General features: G+C 55.1%; 1 protein-coding gene across 22 annotated transcripts in view; it reads left to right on the top strand.

The window, feature by feature from the left end:
• CACNA1G (calcium voltage-gated channel subunit alpha1 G) overlaps window positions 1–15,506 on the top strand; it is a 62,805-nt gene that overhangs the window by 10,314 nt on the left and 36,985 nt on the right. For 20 of the 22 annotated variants that reach the window (XM_053568711.1, XM_053568708.1, XM_053568704.1 and 17 more), the window contains exons 6-9: window positions 487–787; window positions 955–1,047; window positions 3,478–4,264; window positions 6,108–6,484. In XM_053568711.1, the coding sequence (XP_053424686.1) occupies window positions 487–787; window positions 955–1,047; window positions 3,478–4,264; window positions 6,108–6,484 (1,558 nt within the window). The remainder of the gene's footprint in view (window positions 1–486; window positions 788–954; window positions 1,048–3,477; window positions 4,265–6,107; window positions 6,485–15,506) is intronic. The other 2 variants (XM_053568707.1, XM_053568694.1) reach the window with 1 other exon arrangement.

Genomic DNA, 15,506 nt, shown 5'->3' with positions numbered 1-15,506 from the left:
CACTTGGCTACACACTGGAATCACCTGAGGAGTTTTCAAAATTACCAATGCCCGGCAGCCACCTCCAGAGGGTCGGGGGTGGGGGTGGGGTTCAGCTGACATTTTTTTTTTTTTTATTGTGGTTTTTGGCCGAGGCTGGGTTTGAACCCACCACCTCCAGCATATGGGACTGGGGCCCTATCCCTTTGAGCCACAGGCGCCACCCTCAGCTGGCATTTTTTTTAAGTTCCTCTAGTGATCCACTCATGCAGCGAAGTTTGGAAACTACTGTTCTAGGAGGTGGCCTTCTGATATCCCAACTCTGGAATTTCCCTGCTCAGCCCTCATTCTCTCGGTGCCCACAAAGCCCTATCCCTTACCTACTCGCTGTCCTGCTGGCACACTCCGCACACCTCGCTGCACTCAGGGCAGCTCACCCTTCCTGGGCACTCTCCCTGGAAAACCCTGCTCTCCAGCCTCATCCCTGCCCTGCTCCCCATCCTGCAGCCCCCTGAGTGTGGACCTGGAGCGCTACTACCAGACAGAGAATGAGGACGAGAGCCCCTTCATCTGCTCCCAGCCACGCGAGAACGGCATGCGGTCCTGCAGGAGTGTGCCCACGCTGCGTGGGGAGGGTGGTGGTGGCCCGCCTTGCGGTCTGGACTATGAGTCCTACAACAGCTCCAGCAACACCACCTGCGTCAACTGGAACCAGTACTACACTAACTGCTCTGCAGGGGAGCACAACCCCTTCAAGGGTGCCATCAACTTCGACAACATCGGCTATGCCTGGATCGCCATCTTTCAGGTGGGGCAGCCTGGGCCCAAGGAGATTCCCCAGAAGGCCAGCCTCAGGACACAGTCTGAGTTTGCAGTGGTCACTTCTCAGGGTTGGTGTGGGCGTCAGGGCCTCTGGAGGAGACTGGAGGAGGATTTTGTGGCCCAGAGTCAGCCTGCCCCTCTGTCCCTCCCTAGGTCATCACGCTGGAGGGCTGGGTCGACATCATGTACTTTGTGATGGATGCTCATTCCTTCTACAACTTCATCTACTTCATCCTCCTCATCATCGTGAGTGACTCCTCAGGCCCCCGTGGGGATGTGGGATCCTGGGGACACTGGTGGGCCAGTCCAGAGAGGGGAAATACTGCTCACTCTGAAGTTCTTAGCTCTCAGGACAAGGCTTCATAGGAGGGCATCAGATGAGAAGTCAGGAGGAAATCCAAGGTCAAGGCCTGACTCTCCCACTAACTGCTATTATGATCTTGGGCAAGTCCTTCCCTTTGAGGTCCTCTGTCCCACCCTGGGCCTCTGTGTCTTTATCAATAAAAGGGATGGTTCTTAAGCCTGGGTGATACTACCTCCCAGGGGACATTTGGAAATGGGAAAGGGTGGTTCTGTTTTCTTAAAAAACAGCTTTATTGAGATGATAATGCACATATCATACAATTTACCCCTTTGAAGTGTACAATCCAATGTTTAGTATGTTCACAGAGTTCTTTGTTTTACAAGGACGAGGGGAACACTCTTGGCATTTTGTGGTGGCAGGAGGGAAGAGATGCTAAATATCCTGAAATGTTTGCAAACAAAGCATTGCTCTACACAAAGTTCCCATCAGTATTGAGAAACACTGTGTGATCCCTTGTTCCTTCCAGCTCAGAAATCCCAGGACTTTATGAAGGCAGGAGACAGAGGCAAAAGCAGCAATATTTAATAGTTCTAATCACTACCACTCATAGTTAGTAACTTCACTGCTACCACTTACAGCTAATATTTATTGAGCACTTACTATGTGCTAGCTCTGCTCTAAGCCCTTTCTAGAGCTGGGCTGCTGGATTCAGTCCCTGCTGCCATCCTATACCGACTCCATTTTACAGATGCGTCGGGTTTCCTCGTTTATCTGATCCCACCATGTGCTTTGCCTATGCTGTGGATTAATCTCACTGGGTGGGGCATCACTGCTGATGTGTCCCGTAACATCTGCTGCCTGCTTAATTCTTGCAGTTCCCTGTGGGATGGCCTGTGCAGGGATTGTGGGCCCCATCTCCCAAATAGAAACTCAGAGCCCCAGATCACATAGAAAAAAAGTAAGATCCTAGAGTTGAGAATTCAGCCCCAGACCACCAACTCCAAGTTCAGCCTTATTCCTTATCACCAAAAGGCCAATGATAGAGCCAGACACAGGGACAGATATTGAGAGAAAGAGTTGCAGAAGCAGATTAAGGTGGGGAGATGTGGGAGTGAGGCACACACACACAAAAAGATTAAGATCTACTTAGGACCTAGGACAAGCTCCAGAGGAAAGTGGAAACAGAATGAGCAAGAAGCAGAGGGCAGGCCCTGAGAAAGAGCAAGTCCCCCAGGATACCCCCTCTTGCCTCCCTAACTTCTCTGGTGCGGAAGAGTGGGCAGGTTTGGGGTGAAGCCTGGCTGGAGGCCTGTTCCCATCCTTGACTACCGCCTCAGGGCCTGAGGCTCTGCTTCAGCAATGGGGTCTTCTCTCCATCCTTTCCCCCACCCCCAGGCTTGGGGGAGGGGGAAGGAAGCAAGCAGGGAGGTAGGGGCCTAGTTTCCACCCTCCCACACACCCCCTGAAAAATCTTTTCAAACAGCTCTCTGGAATCACACTAGTGAAGCTAATTATCATAATTACTAGGACACGATCTAGAAAAGAAAATCTGCTTTGTCACCATAAATATTCATTTCCTGCGTTTGGGGATTGTTTGGGGATTGTTGGGGAGCAATAGTCCTCCCAGAGTCATCTTGGGGAAACTGAGGCATGGAGATGAGGATGGGGTGGGAAGGTGGGGAGAGTGTGAGCAAGTCAGAGTGCTGGTTTGGCTAGTCTGTAGGGTTCAGAGTTCAACCCCTCTCTCAGGTGGGGGAGGGGTCGCACAGAGAAAAGGGGTACAGGCAAGACCCATGATCCCTGTTTTCACACAAGGATACCAAGGCCCCATGGATAGGGGTCTCTCCCAAGGTCATGCAGCTACAATTGAGACTAGAAGCAGGGGTCTTGTGAACAATGTTTTGCCAACATCTCAAGGGTGCCGTCCAACTGGAAAACCCCACGTCCCTAATGCATTCATTTCCACAGCATTCTCTACTCCTAATGGAAATTGGGGATGGGTGACTAGAGGAGTTGGATGGGTGTGTTTGGGGGCAGGGAATTTGGGCTAGAACCTTTCAGAAAAACACCACAGCCAATCCTGACACCTTGGAATTCCACAGAGCTCGGTTCAAGTCTTAGCCTTACTCTGCATTGGCTGAGTGATCTTGATCTTGGGCAAATGCCTTACCTCTCTCGGCCTTCGTCCTCATCTGTCATATGGAGATTGCAATAGCATCACCTCCTGAGATTGTCATAAGAATAAAATGAGATAATGCTTGGAAAATAATTGAGCCTGGTGCTCATGTGTAGGAAGTTCTCTGTATGTGGCGGCTGGCATTGTGATTCGCTTTTCTTCAGGTCATCTCCTCTTCCTGTCCCCACCCTTACAGGTGGGCTCCTTCTTCATGATCAACCTGTGCCTGGTGGTAATTGCCACGCAGTTCTCAGAAACCAAGCAGCGGGAAAGCCAGCTGATGCGGGAGCAGCGCGTGCGGTTCCTGTCCAACGCCAGCACCCTGGCCAGCTTCTCTGAGCCGGGCAGCTGCTACGAAGAGCTGCTCAAGTACCTGGTATACATCCTCCGTAAGGCAGCCCGCAGGCTGGCCCAGGTCTCCCGGGCAGCAGGCGTGCGGGCTGGGCTCCTGAGCAGCCCAGCTTCCCTCGGGGGCCAGGAGCCCCAGCCCAGCAGCACCTGCTCTCGCTCCCACCGCCGCCTGTCCGTCCACCACCTGGTGCACCATCACCACCACCACCACCACCACCATTACCACTTGGGCAATGGGACGCTCAGAGCCCCCCGGGCCAGCCCAGAGATCCAGGATAGGGATGCCAATGGGTCCCGCCGGCTCATGCTGCCACCACCCTCGACACCTGCCCTCTCTGGGGGCCCCCCAGGTGGTGCGGAGTCTGTGCACAGCTTCTATCATGCCGACTGCCACTTGGAGCCTGTCCGCTGCCAGGCCCCCCCTCCCAGGTCCCCATCTGAAGCATCAGGCAGAACTGTGGGCAGTGGGAAGGTGTACCCCACTGTGCACACCAGCCCTCCACCAGAGATGCTGAAAGAGAAGGCACTGGTAGAGGTGGCCCCCAGCTCTGGGCCTCCCACCCTCACCAGCCTCAACATCCCACCCGGGCCTTACAGCTCCATGCACAAGCTGCTAGAGACACAGAGCACGGGTAAGAACTCTGGGTGGGGGCCTGTGGGTGGCCTCATCTGGGGGCTGGGTGATGTCCCAGAGGGGACCAGGGCTCAGATTCCCACTCTACCTCTCATGGCCTTGGCACCGTCAAGCAGTCACATCACTCCTTTGAACCCTAATTTTCTCATCTGTTAAAACGAGAATCCTAATCCTATATTGTAGTAGCAATAACTATCACGTAATATGCACCTGCCACATGCCCTGTTCTGTGCTGTTAGCAGTAATTCAGTGGATGTTGCCTAATGGCTGTGTGCCTGTCACATGCTTTGCAGCAAAAATCCCATTGGATCCTCTCTACTGATTAGGTTATAAGCTTTCTTAGTATCCCCATTTCAAGGTGAAGAAAAGGAGGCTTTGGGGGGCTTGTGTGACATGCCCAACATTGTGTCATGGCTAAACTCTCACACTCACACTCTGTACTCCCATTGCAAAGCTCAGAGGGGAAATGGTGTGTGACTAGGCCCAGCATCATTCTCCACACTCTAAGCCTGAGTCTCAGTCCCTCCTTGCAGGGAGCTCTGGGGCCAAGAGCAGCAAGTCCTGGGGGAGCTGCTTGTCTGATGGGTGGAACACCCAGTGTCACAGGGTGGTGAGACACGGGGTGTTGGGCTCTTCTTAGCAGACAGGTCCTCTGCAGCCACAGCCCAGGGCCAGTGTTTCAGGAAGGATGTGGCATGTGGGGAGCAGTGGGATATTCGTGGGAATGTTACGTGGGAACGTGGGCTGGGACCAGAAGGTGCTATCACGGAGCCCAAAGTGAAAGGTTCTTATGCCAGCTCTTCTGCCGCCCTGCCACGGGACGTGGGCCTGTCTCACACACTCACGTGTAAGAGACAGGGCTGGGCCATCGTTATTGTCAGTGGGGGCTTACTGACGCCCTCCTGTGTGCAGATACAATCAGTAGGGGAAAATGTCACTGCGTGCTACTAGGGGCTGGGCCCTCGGCCAGGTGCCTCCACAAACATGCTTTTTCTGGGCGGCTCTAAGTTTCCTTTCAGCTCTCATATTCTAGATTGCAGCAGACTTAAATGGACATTGTTGTCTTGGGATAGGTCATGTGCACATGCACATAAGTGTGTCTGGTGTGTGTGTGTCTGCATCCATGAAGGAGTCTTGTGTGCATATGTGTGTTTGTGCATGTGCGCGTCTGGTGTACATGTGTGTACGTGTCTCATATGTGTGGGTGCGTGTGCACGTGCACACAGGTATGATGCTCTTTCCTGGCTCATACACATGCACATGGGTACTTGTATCTAGCACCTGTGCCTTGTGTGTGAACATGTTTGCGCAAGCACGCGTTTTATACGTGCATGCATGTATGTGTATATGGTGGTATGCAAACAGTGCGTATATGTACACGTTTGTACATGAGTGTGTCTGGAATATGTGTGCATATGCATGTGTCTGGTGGGGGAGGTGTGAGCGCCCATGTGTGGGTATATCTTAAGGATCCCTTGGAAAATGCTGCTCAGAGCAGTGTTGATGCAGGCTTGGCTTCTGCGAAGGAGATATGGCCTTGGCTCTTTGCTGAAGGCCCCTGGGACATAGGAGGGTCCTGGACATCAGAGAACATCAAGGCCACCTCTTTGCTTGAGCTCTGAGATACTCACCAGTGATTGTCAGTGAGGTGCTGTTCACATTGGGACAATTTGTTGTTCAGGACTCCCACACTCAGGGCAAGGCACTCAGCACCCCTATCCCACCAAGTGACCAGCTCCCTCATCATTGTGATGACTCCCTCCCTCAGGTTATACACATGCTGAGGGCAGGGTAGCCTGGGTGAGAGATCCTGAGACTCTAACTTTTCTTGTTTGTTCTAGGTGCCTGCCAAAGCTCTTGCAAGATCTCCAGCCCTTGCTCAAAGGCAGACAGTGGAGCCTGTGGTCCAGACAGCTGCCCCTATTGTGCCCGGGTGGGGTCCAGGGAGGTGGAACTCACTGACCACGAGATGCCTGACCCAGACAGTGAGGCGGTTTATGAGTTCACACAGGACACCCAGCACAGCGACCTCCGGGACCCCCACAGCCGACGGCAACGGAGCCTGAGCCAGGATGCAGAGCCCAGCTCTGTGCTGGCCTTCTGGAGGCTGATCTGTGACACCTTCCGGAAGATTGTGGACAGCAAGTACTTTGGTCGGGGCATCATGATCGCTATCCTGGTCAATACGCTCAGCATGGGTATCGAATACCACGAGCAGGTAGGGGTGTGGGCACCGGCAGGGCCCCCACCAGCCACTTCTCCCCTGGGGCTGGGCCATCTGCCTCCCTTTCTCCTGCTCAGCTCTTTCTGGCTGTTGGAGCTGGCATGGCGGGGTGGAGGGGAGGAGGGGATGGTGCAGTGCATGGGGATCCCCTGGAGGGTGAATACCAATGAATGCTACAACATTTCTGATAAGGAGCTTGCCCAGGGCAGGGGCAAGGTGTGTTCTACCTGGGAAGGCTTCTCAGAAGAGGAGTGTTTGGAGGATGTGGACAAGGGGTGAGGCGTGTCACTGAAAGAAGTTTGGGTCTTAGGAGAAGGTGCCACGGGGAGGGGAGATGTTGGAGGTAGGAGGGACTGTGTAGGCAGGGTGAGGAGTGAAGGCTTGGGGTCTGCACCTGGTGAGGTCAGGGAGGGAAGCAGTCTCAGCCTGGCCTGCAGTGTGTCTGGGAGCGATGCTGTGATCCAGGGTGGCTTTGGGCAGTTGACAGCGCCCAGTATGGCGAGGGGACTTGAAACCATACGCATTAACCATCGCATTTGAGGAACTGTTCTAAGAACTGGATGTTTAGTCAGGAGAAGAGCTCAGCAGGGACAGGCGAGCTGTCTTCAAATATTTGAAGGGCTGTCATGTGGAAGAGGGAGCAGGCTTGTTTTGTGGGGCCGATGGCTGCAAGCAATGGGATCTGGGTGGAGGGGGAGGAGGCTGCTCAAACTCCTGGAGCTGCACAGTGGCAGACAGAGAGGGTGGCCTGGGGGACCCCACCGATCCCCTCACACACATTGGACTGCATCCTTGGTGGGGGTCAGAGCAGGCACCACAAGCCTCACACCGGGTTTGGCTTCCTTCTTCACAGGGTTCCTTCCAGAAGTGATCACCCCCCTCCCGTTCGGCCTTCTAGTCACTCACTGGCTGATGCTAGGATAGGAGGGAGGCCAGCAGGCAGGCGCTGCAGTTCGCAGGCCCTGCTGTGCTCTTCTCTCCTGGGTGTTCTTGCCTCCCAGAGGTAGCAGGGAGAGGATGGGGTTGTCAGAACCCACCCTTCCTGCTTTGGAACTGAGGCTACACACTTCTGTGCCCCCAGATTGGGAGCAGAGGCACCAGGGGCCAGAGGTGGGGTGGCCACCTACACAGTACAGTGCACCGTGGAAGGGGCATCTCGACCAAGGGGGGGCCTGGTTGGGGACAGGTGAGCTGTGCAGGGTGGTGCAGGCATGCAGTGTATCAAGGCTGGTGCTGGCCTGGACAGTGAGATGTTCACTTTTCAAAAGATTTGAAGTTCCCTACCTCTACCCCGCTGACCTCTGCACCTACAATCTCATGACCTCTCTGCTCTTGCCCCAAACTGCCCTGTCTGGCTAGGTGGACCCCCCCTCTCTGTCCACCACCACATCACATAGGTGCCCTTTGCTCTTGCCTCAGTGGCCCTCCACCTGGCAACTATGAGGTGTAGAGGGGGCGGGACACCGGCTGCAGCACCAGTGGGTGGGCGTGCATGGCACTGCAGTGGGCGTGTTGTGTCTGGGCTGCGTGGGGTGTGGGTGTGTGTGCACATGCCCACTGTGCCAGCCTCCCAGGGAGAGGTGTTCTGCTCTGCCAGGCTGGTGGGGGTGGGGTGGGGGGGGCAGCCTTTTCTGCTCATGGGCCCCAGGTGGTGGTAGTCCCTAACCTCCCGTTACCCTGGCTCCTTGAACACGAACCTCAACCTGCTTCCTCTCACCCTAGTTCTAGCTGTGGTCAGGTGTCTGTTCCCCATGGGGCACTGCCTCAGTGCTCTCCTTTTGCCTCCTGCGGGGTCCACCAGCCTGCCCAGCCAGCTGCTGCTGGTGGAGACTTTGATTGGACTGGAAGAAGCTGAGTCACACAGATTCAGGGCAGATGAAGCCCCAACAAGAGGCCTTTCAGTTAGATGTCAGGAAGGATGCCCCTTCCAAGAGGAAGTAAAAGCCATCATTTAGGGGGGCCTGTGACATTTCCTTGCCCAAGTTCCCAAGGAAAAGGGGACACAGCCCACACTAAGCCCTTGGCAGTGGGAGGCCTCACTTTGTGTCAGCAGTGTCTGCTCTACGGGAGAGTTTGCCCCAATACCTGGTTGCTGAGAGCCCACAGGGGCAAGTGAGAGTCCCTAGTGGGCTGGGCAGATGATTGACTGCTGCTGCCCAGCGGGCTCAGGGGTAGAGGGTGGCGAGACGTCCCAGGAGCTGCCATGGCCCTGTGCTTGCAGGCACTGAGGCGTGAACGTCCCACCATCTGGGCCCCACAGCCTGAGCAGGCTGGTGGGGGGGAGGTTGCCAGAGAAGGCAGCAAGAAGGTGTGGGGGGCTGAGAGAGACACAGAGCAGGCGCAAGGCGGGAGGCAGAGACACATGGGGGCCACAGGAACAGGGAGAGAGACTGATGGGGAGAGAGGGGGAGACAGCGGCGCAGAGAGTGAGATGGCGATCCAGGCAGTAGGACAGAGACACAGAGACAGGAGAGAAGGATATGGAGGGAGAAATGGAGACACAGCAAGGCGGAGACAAAGACAGACGGAGCCACAGAGACAGAGATCAGACCCAGAGGCAAATGAGGACAGACACAGGGTAGGCTTGGGATGGAGCTGACTGAGGGAGAGAGGAGGAAGAGAGGCGTCACCTGGAGGGAGAGTGTCAGCAGAGGGCCAAGCCTACCCTTGGGGCGCCCTTCATTCAGTCCTGGGTGGGGAGGGCCCTGCAGAGGGTATTTCCTACCAGCTAGTCCTCTCCCCCTGCCAGGTGTTCTGCCCCCATCCCACCTCACTGTCCTCCTGACAGAGGAAGTCCCCATTGTGTTGCACCCCACCCCACCCAAGGCTGGCCCTGTGCTGTCACTTCCTCCTGCTTTCCCCACCCTAGCCTCTAGCTTGTGGAGAACTGGCAGGATTGGTTTGCCCAGAGGGCTGGTAAGGAGAACAAGGGCACAGGACCCTGGGGAGGGAGTGAGAAAATGACTGGAGTAAGGCTGGAAGCATGATGTCATACAAAGCCAAGCTATGTGTGTGTCCTATTCACCAGGTGGCAGTGCATAGAGCCCAAAACTATCCATCCATTCCATATATGTTTCCCGGGTATCAGCGTTGAGCCTAAGCAGTGGAGTGCTGATAAATGATTAATAACCAGCCTTTACAAAAAAAAAAAAGAAAAAAGAGCCTTGATTTATAGTGTTTGCCAATTTCTATGGTGTAAATGCTCTCACCATAGCCACTTCCAAGCTGATCACATGATGTCACCTAATGCAGAGTTGGGAAGAAGAATGGACAGTTGGTTCCCCCGAGTCAGTGCAGAGCAGCTCCATCACACCACTGGGCCTAAGGCACTGTCCTTCCTTTCAGAGAGGTCAACATCAAGTGCACAGTCATATTTACTTGATTTGATAGGTGCTCAGAGAGGGATGCGTGGAGGAGCCCTTAACCCAGACTAGGGAAAGGACTCAGGGAGGGCTCTGTGTTGGAGGTGACTTCTGAGCTGAGTCTTTTTTTTTTTTTTTTTTTTTGTAGAGACAGAGTCTCACTGCGTCGCCCTGGGTAGAGTGATATGGCGTCTCAGCTCACAGCAACCTCCAACTCCTGGGCTTAAGCGATTCTCTTGCCTCAGCCTCCCGAGCAGCTGGGACTACAGGCGCCTGCCACAATGCCCGGCTATTTTTTGGTTGTAGTTTGGCCGGGGCTGGGTTTGAACCCGCCACCCTCAGTATATGGGGCCGGTGCTTTACCGACTGAGCCACAGGTGCCACCCTGAGCTGAGTCTTAAGGAACAGTAGGATGTATCCAGTGAAGGGTGGAGAGTAGGGCACAGTACGGAGGCTACTGCAGTAATATGGGCAGTATTTGGAGTTGGAAACGGATGGGCAACTCTTTGGAGTTGGAGAGCTGACAGGGGCCTAATCTTTGGAACTCAATACCAGTTGGAAACTAATGGGAGAGGAGGCAGCAAGAAGGACTCCCAGGTTTCTACTTGGGGTGGGAGTGCTGAGGCTTGGGTAGATTTGGGCTGGGAGAAAGACACATTGCCTGTAAGGTGCCAATGGACCACCATATCCAGCAGGCTGTCAGAGCTCAGGAAAGTGGTTGTCCTTTTTTTTGTGTCCTACCTGGGTCTGCACTGGGGCCTAGCCTCTCCTGGAGGAGAAGAGGGGCAGGATAGTGTCTTGGGGATATAGGAACTTCCCCTTCCAGGCTCTGGGTCACCAAGGGGGGAGGCAGAAGCTAATCTCATATCCTAGAAGAGAAACAATAACTGTGGGGTGGGGGGAAGGACACTCAGCTCAGTGAAGGGGAGAGGGAGGGAGGGTCCAGGGTAGATGGCCAGCCAGGAGAGGACAGGGCAGGTGATGATTCCGCTCGTTGCTCACACTCTGGGCCCATCCTGTCACTCCAGATACATGTCCAGAGAGAGTTTCTATTTATAAGTGAGTGAGGTTGGTTGTTCAGGCGAGGGAAGCTGGGGGTGGGGTTGCCCAGATGTGGTAAGTCCTAACTGTTGAAGGAAGTCACAGCCTCCTTTTTGATTCTGCTGAAAGCTGGTGACCTTCTGCCCAAATATTGCAATGTGCATGAACATCTCAAATGTGGCCTTTAGGGGCAAAAGTGTATGAATATCTTACACCCAAGCCAGTCCCTTGGCCTCCAAGAGGAATCCTGGCTGAGGAGCAGGGCTTAGTGGGGATGATCCCTTACACCTGACCTGATCTCAGACTCTGAAAAGATCTCTGGGTGTGGGAGGAGAGGGGTGATGTCTTGGAGTTGTCTGCTAAGAAGTGACCTCATTCTTTCAGGTAACCTCTGGCTCCCCCAATTCCACAAAAATAGGGAGCACAGCACACTAGGACAGGATACCAGAATTTCAGGGGGCTGGGGCAGAGCCAGAAGTATCCAAGAAATGTAGGTTCTACCAGAAAACTCTGTTTCATGGGTTACTGTTTCATGGACGATTATGCCAAATGCCGTAAAAAGAGACTTCAGGGGACAAAGGAGCAATACTCACATCCAGGGGAGGAATTTAGAAGGGCTTAATGGAGGGGGTGGCTTCTGAGATTAAAACATGAGCGGGATTGACAGCGGGTTCGGGGAAGCCAGGTGTAGGGGTGCAGTGGGTCTAGATGGAGGGATTAGGGGAAATGCACAGGGTGGCATGGGACTCTCTGAAGGACAGTTGTTTTCACCCCTACACAGAGGTGTTTGAATAGGGAGCCATGTGAGTCCAGCCATGTTGAAGAAAGCCGGAGCTTCCAGTAGGTGCCGGCTGAGAGGGGGAGGGGCCCGGAGGCTATTTCTGTTGTTCAGATCAGAGCAATGAGGGCCCCAAGAGAACCAGGGCACGGGGTAGGACAGCCGTTCCATAGGCACATTCTCCGCCCCACACCTTAGCATCCAGAGGGATGGAGGGCAGGCACGAATCCTAGATAACCCCAAGGTTCCAAGGCAGAATATGGAACATGATGGAGCTGGGAAGGAGCAGGTTTGAGAGAGGAGGTGAGAGAGATTGTTTGAATGTGCTGAGTTTGAGGTGGCTCTGGGCTGTCCCGGGAGGGCTGTCAGGCAGGCGGGAGGGCTGTCAGGCAGGCGTTGGCTCCCTGGATGAAGAGCCAGGGCTCGGAGTTTGTTTAGTGTCGTCTACACCCCAATGACAGCTGGAGAGGTGGGACTGGGGGTGCTGGTGGAGACAGCCAGCTCAGACTGAACTCTGAGGAATGTTGGCCTGAGGGAGGAAGGCAGTGGGAGGACAGCCCTCGTAGAGACAAGAGGGGCTGGCACAGGGTCAGGGAGGCCTGGAGAAGCTGGCGCCAGGCAGAAGGGGCCAGCACAGGCTCAGATGCCGCAAAAGCATCCACCAAGAGAGGGTCCCTGGAGAGAGCTGGAGTGCTGAGGCCCAAGTTTCAGGGGTGAATGGGTCCAGAGTCATGCGGAAGCTTTGTGCTTTCAGGCTAAGGGGAAGGAATTGGAGAAGTGATGGATATAGGGATAACTGATGGGCTGGGGGCCCAGGGAGGCTGGGGATGGGGAGCACATGGCTGTGCAGGTGGAAGAGGGTCTGGGTCCCTTCCAGGAGTGGGACATAGGACACAGAGCTGTGTGGAGGGGGCCGGAGCCCCTATGCAGCAGGAGGCCAGTTGGGGGGAGGGTACAGGATGGGGAAGGTTTGGGGCGGTTTCTGGAGAAGAGAGATGCAGACCTGGAAAAGGGGCGGGGCAGTGAATGAAGCATGCAGCAGCCATGGGCCCTGCAGGGAATTGCCTGTCCAGTCAGCACAGTCAGCACAGGTTCGTGCTTCTCTCTAGCCAGACTCAGCAGTTCCAGAGCCGCAGCAAAGAGGAAGAGGGTCTGGGGACCTACCTGGTCTGGGCAGGGCTGGAGCCCTGGGCAGTCTGCACCATGAGGGCAGCCTTCCCATGGTCCACTGTGGGCCAGAGGTTGTCCGGGTAGGTGAGGGGCAGGGCTGCAGCTCCAGAGTTCTAAGTAGCAGAACCCTTGAGGCAGTCGTCTTGAAACTGAGTGAGCACTGTGGGTGCTGTGTGCCCAGTTAGCTTGTATGTTTACTTGTGGGGGCTTCCGGGAGCTGGAGGAGATCAAGGGAAAGGGAAGAAATCTTCCCTTTCCCTCATTGCCTTGGTCAGGAGCTGGGGTCACAATGACACCTAATGTGGGCCCAGTGGCCATGGGATGCCTGAGGGGGTGAGTGTGCCCAGAGAGGTGAGGGTCCAGGCTGGAGAACTTCTGGGGGGTTCAGGATCTACATGATGAGGCCTGTGGGATTTTCTAGGAAGTCTCCTACCACTCAGGTGTTCCCTGACTTCCCACGCTTCCCATGGACCCATCACGGTAGCCAACCTGGGCCCCCTCTCCTGGGCGTGGGAGAGAGCAGCATGCAGGACTCATGAAAGCAGAGGTGAGGTGAGCCAAAGAGGCCAATCAAGAGATTTCAGAGTCAGCAGAGCAGGGGGGAGCTGAGGAGATGGGGGCTGGGGTGGGCTTGGAAGGGCAGGCGGTACTTGTACAAGCCTGTGGTCAGCTGTTGCCCTGCTTGTCTACCCTCTCTTGCCTTCCCTGTGAGAGGCACGTTGCTGTCTGCCGGAACCAGGTCTCAGGCCTCCTGCCAGGACCACTGCAGTATCCTAATTGGTCTCCGTCTCTCCCCTCTAAGCCATCCACATGCTGCCACCCATTGCAGCCAGATTAATCTTCTTAATACACCACTTTGCACACCCCCACCTCCCGCCGGCCTCAGGGCCTCAATGGCAGTGTCGTGGCAGAGCAGGTCCAGCCTGAGTCAGGGAGCAGGCCTAGCCATCCAGCCTGGCTCTGCCGACCTTGTAGCCTTATCCCACCAACCCTTTCTAGACCTGGGTAGACCACTTGATTCTTAGTCCCCAGGATGTCCTGCACATCTTTTCTCTGCACCTGTGCTCACCCTCCCCTCCCCACCGCCAGCTGGGGGTGTCCTTCATGGGCATTCTCTTCCCATGTCCTTCTCCTCACTGGCCCACTGACCTCAGCTGGGCTGAGCTCCTGTGGCACTGAGATTTTAGCCCCACTGTTGTGCGTAGCTGCAACCTTGCAGACACTGTGTCCTGCCGTGTGAGGACTATCAGTTCCCCCAGGGCCACCTGAGCTTGGCCCTGGGCTGGGGATGTTCACAGGCTTTAACTCCTTTGTTCTGCCTGAGCAGTGTCACCTCCAGGTGCGATTACCCTGTTGAACAGAAGAGGCCACTGGGGATCTGAGAGGTTAAGGTACTTCCTCAAGGTCACACAGGAAGAAAGTCACAGAGTTCACTGTCTTCTATTCAGGTTCAATCCCACCTTTTCATCACCAGTGTTCTGAGTACAAAGGACATATAAAGGGCTTGTTGATAGCGATGCTGTGGGTTGGGGGGAGTTCTGGTGCTGAGAAGTATTGAGCAGCTTACCTGGGGCCACAATTGCTACCAGGTGCTGAGGGCAGGGCAGGGTCAGGAGATGGAAGAGTTAGCATCAGAATAGACAGGAGCCCTGGGGCCTCTGGGTGGGCCAAGTTTGGGCTGCCTGGCTGAGTGAGACTCATGGAAGCCTCCACTGGGCCTGGATACCTGTGCACGCTAGATCTGGGAAAGGACTTCCGTAGCAAGGGACAGTCATTGAGGAGAGGCTGGTGCCTTCCTGATGGCTTGTGTGTACTCTGGGTGGGCTCTGTCTGTGTGGAGAAGGTGGCATCATGGAAAGGGTCCCAAAGGCCAAGATAAAGGGGAAAGTAAAATGGCCCCGGCTCTGTGCCCATTCAAAAGAACCATGTGACCTCCATCAAGAGCCTTTCAGAGCCTCAGTTTCCTGAGCTGTCTAGGAGGCCACGTCCCTCTCTTGCTTGGTTGTGAGCAGGGAGGAATGGAGCCCTAGGACGAAGGTGCTCAGCCCAGTGTACGCCTGGGGTGGGTAGCGGCACGAGTTGGCTCCATGCCCTCCCCTTTGCAGCTGTAATTATGGCTCTGGTCCCTGGGGCAATCTTGTTGTTAAGATTGTGTCTCCGTGTCCTCCTCCTGCATTTGTAGACGGTTCCCAGCCTTCAATTTAGTAGCTTGGATAGATCTGGCTGGCTGAGGGAGGAGAGTCTTTTTTTCCATGGATCACAGGGAGGGAATACCAGGGCCAGGGAAGGGAGAGGCAGTGCCCTGAGTGTGCGCAAGGAGTCTGGAGGGAGAGGCAGGGCTGTGGGTGAATATCAGGCTCCCCTGCTCCCACAGTCCCCGAGCTGCATGACCAGGAAGGGTGGGGGCTCCAGGCTTTGCTGCCCCCTCAATGAGGACCAGGCCTCATGGGGAGCTCTGCACCATCCTTCTCAGCGGGCCCCGTTGGCACACAGGTGAGCAAGGTGTGCAAGTCTACGAGCCCCATTGGCAGCTTCAGGAGTGATGAGAACAACCTCTCTCCACTCTACCAAAGGCAATAAAGTGAGACTCTGTCTCTACAAAAAAAACCAAAAAAAAAAAACCTCTCTCCAAAGACGCACGGGAGTAGTTGTACTTTTTTTTTTG

The sequence above is a fragment of the Nycticebus coucang genome, chromosome 18 (assembly GCF_027406575.1).
Source record: "Nycticebus coucang isolate mNycCou1 chromosome 18, mNycCou1.pri, whole genome shotgun sequence".
Taxonomy (NCBI): domain Eukaryota; kingdom Metazoa; phylum Chordata; class Mammalia; order Primates; family Lorisidae; genus Nycticebus; species Nycticebus coucang.
The sequence above is the reverse complement of the archived record's forward strand: the minus strand, read 5'-3'. Positions and strand labels throughout refer to the sequence as shown.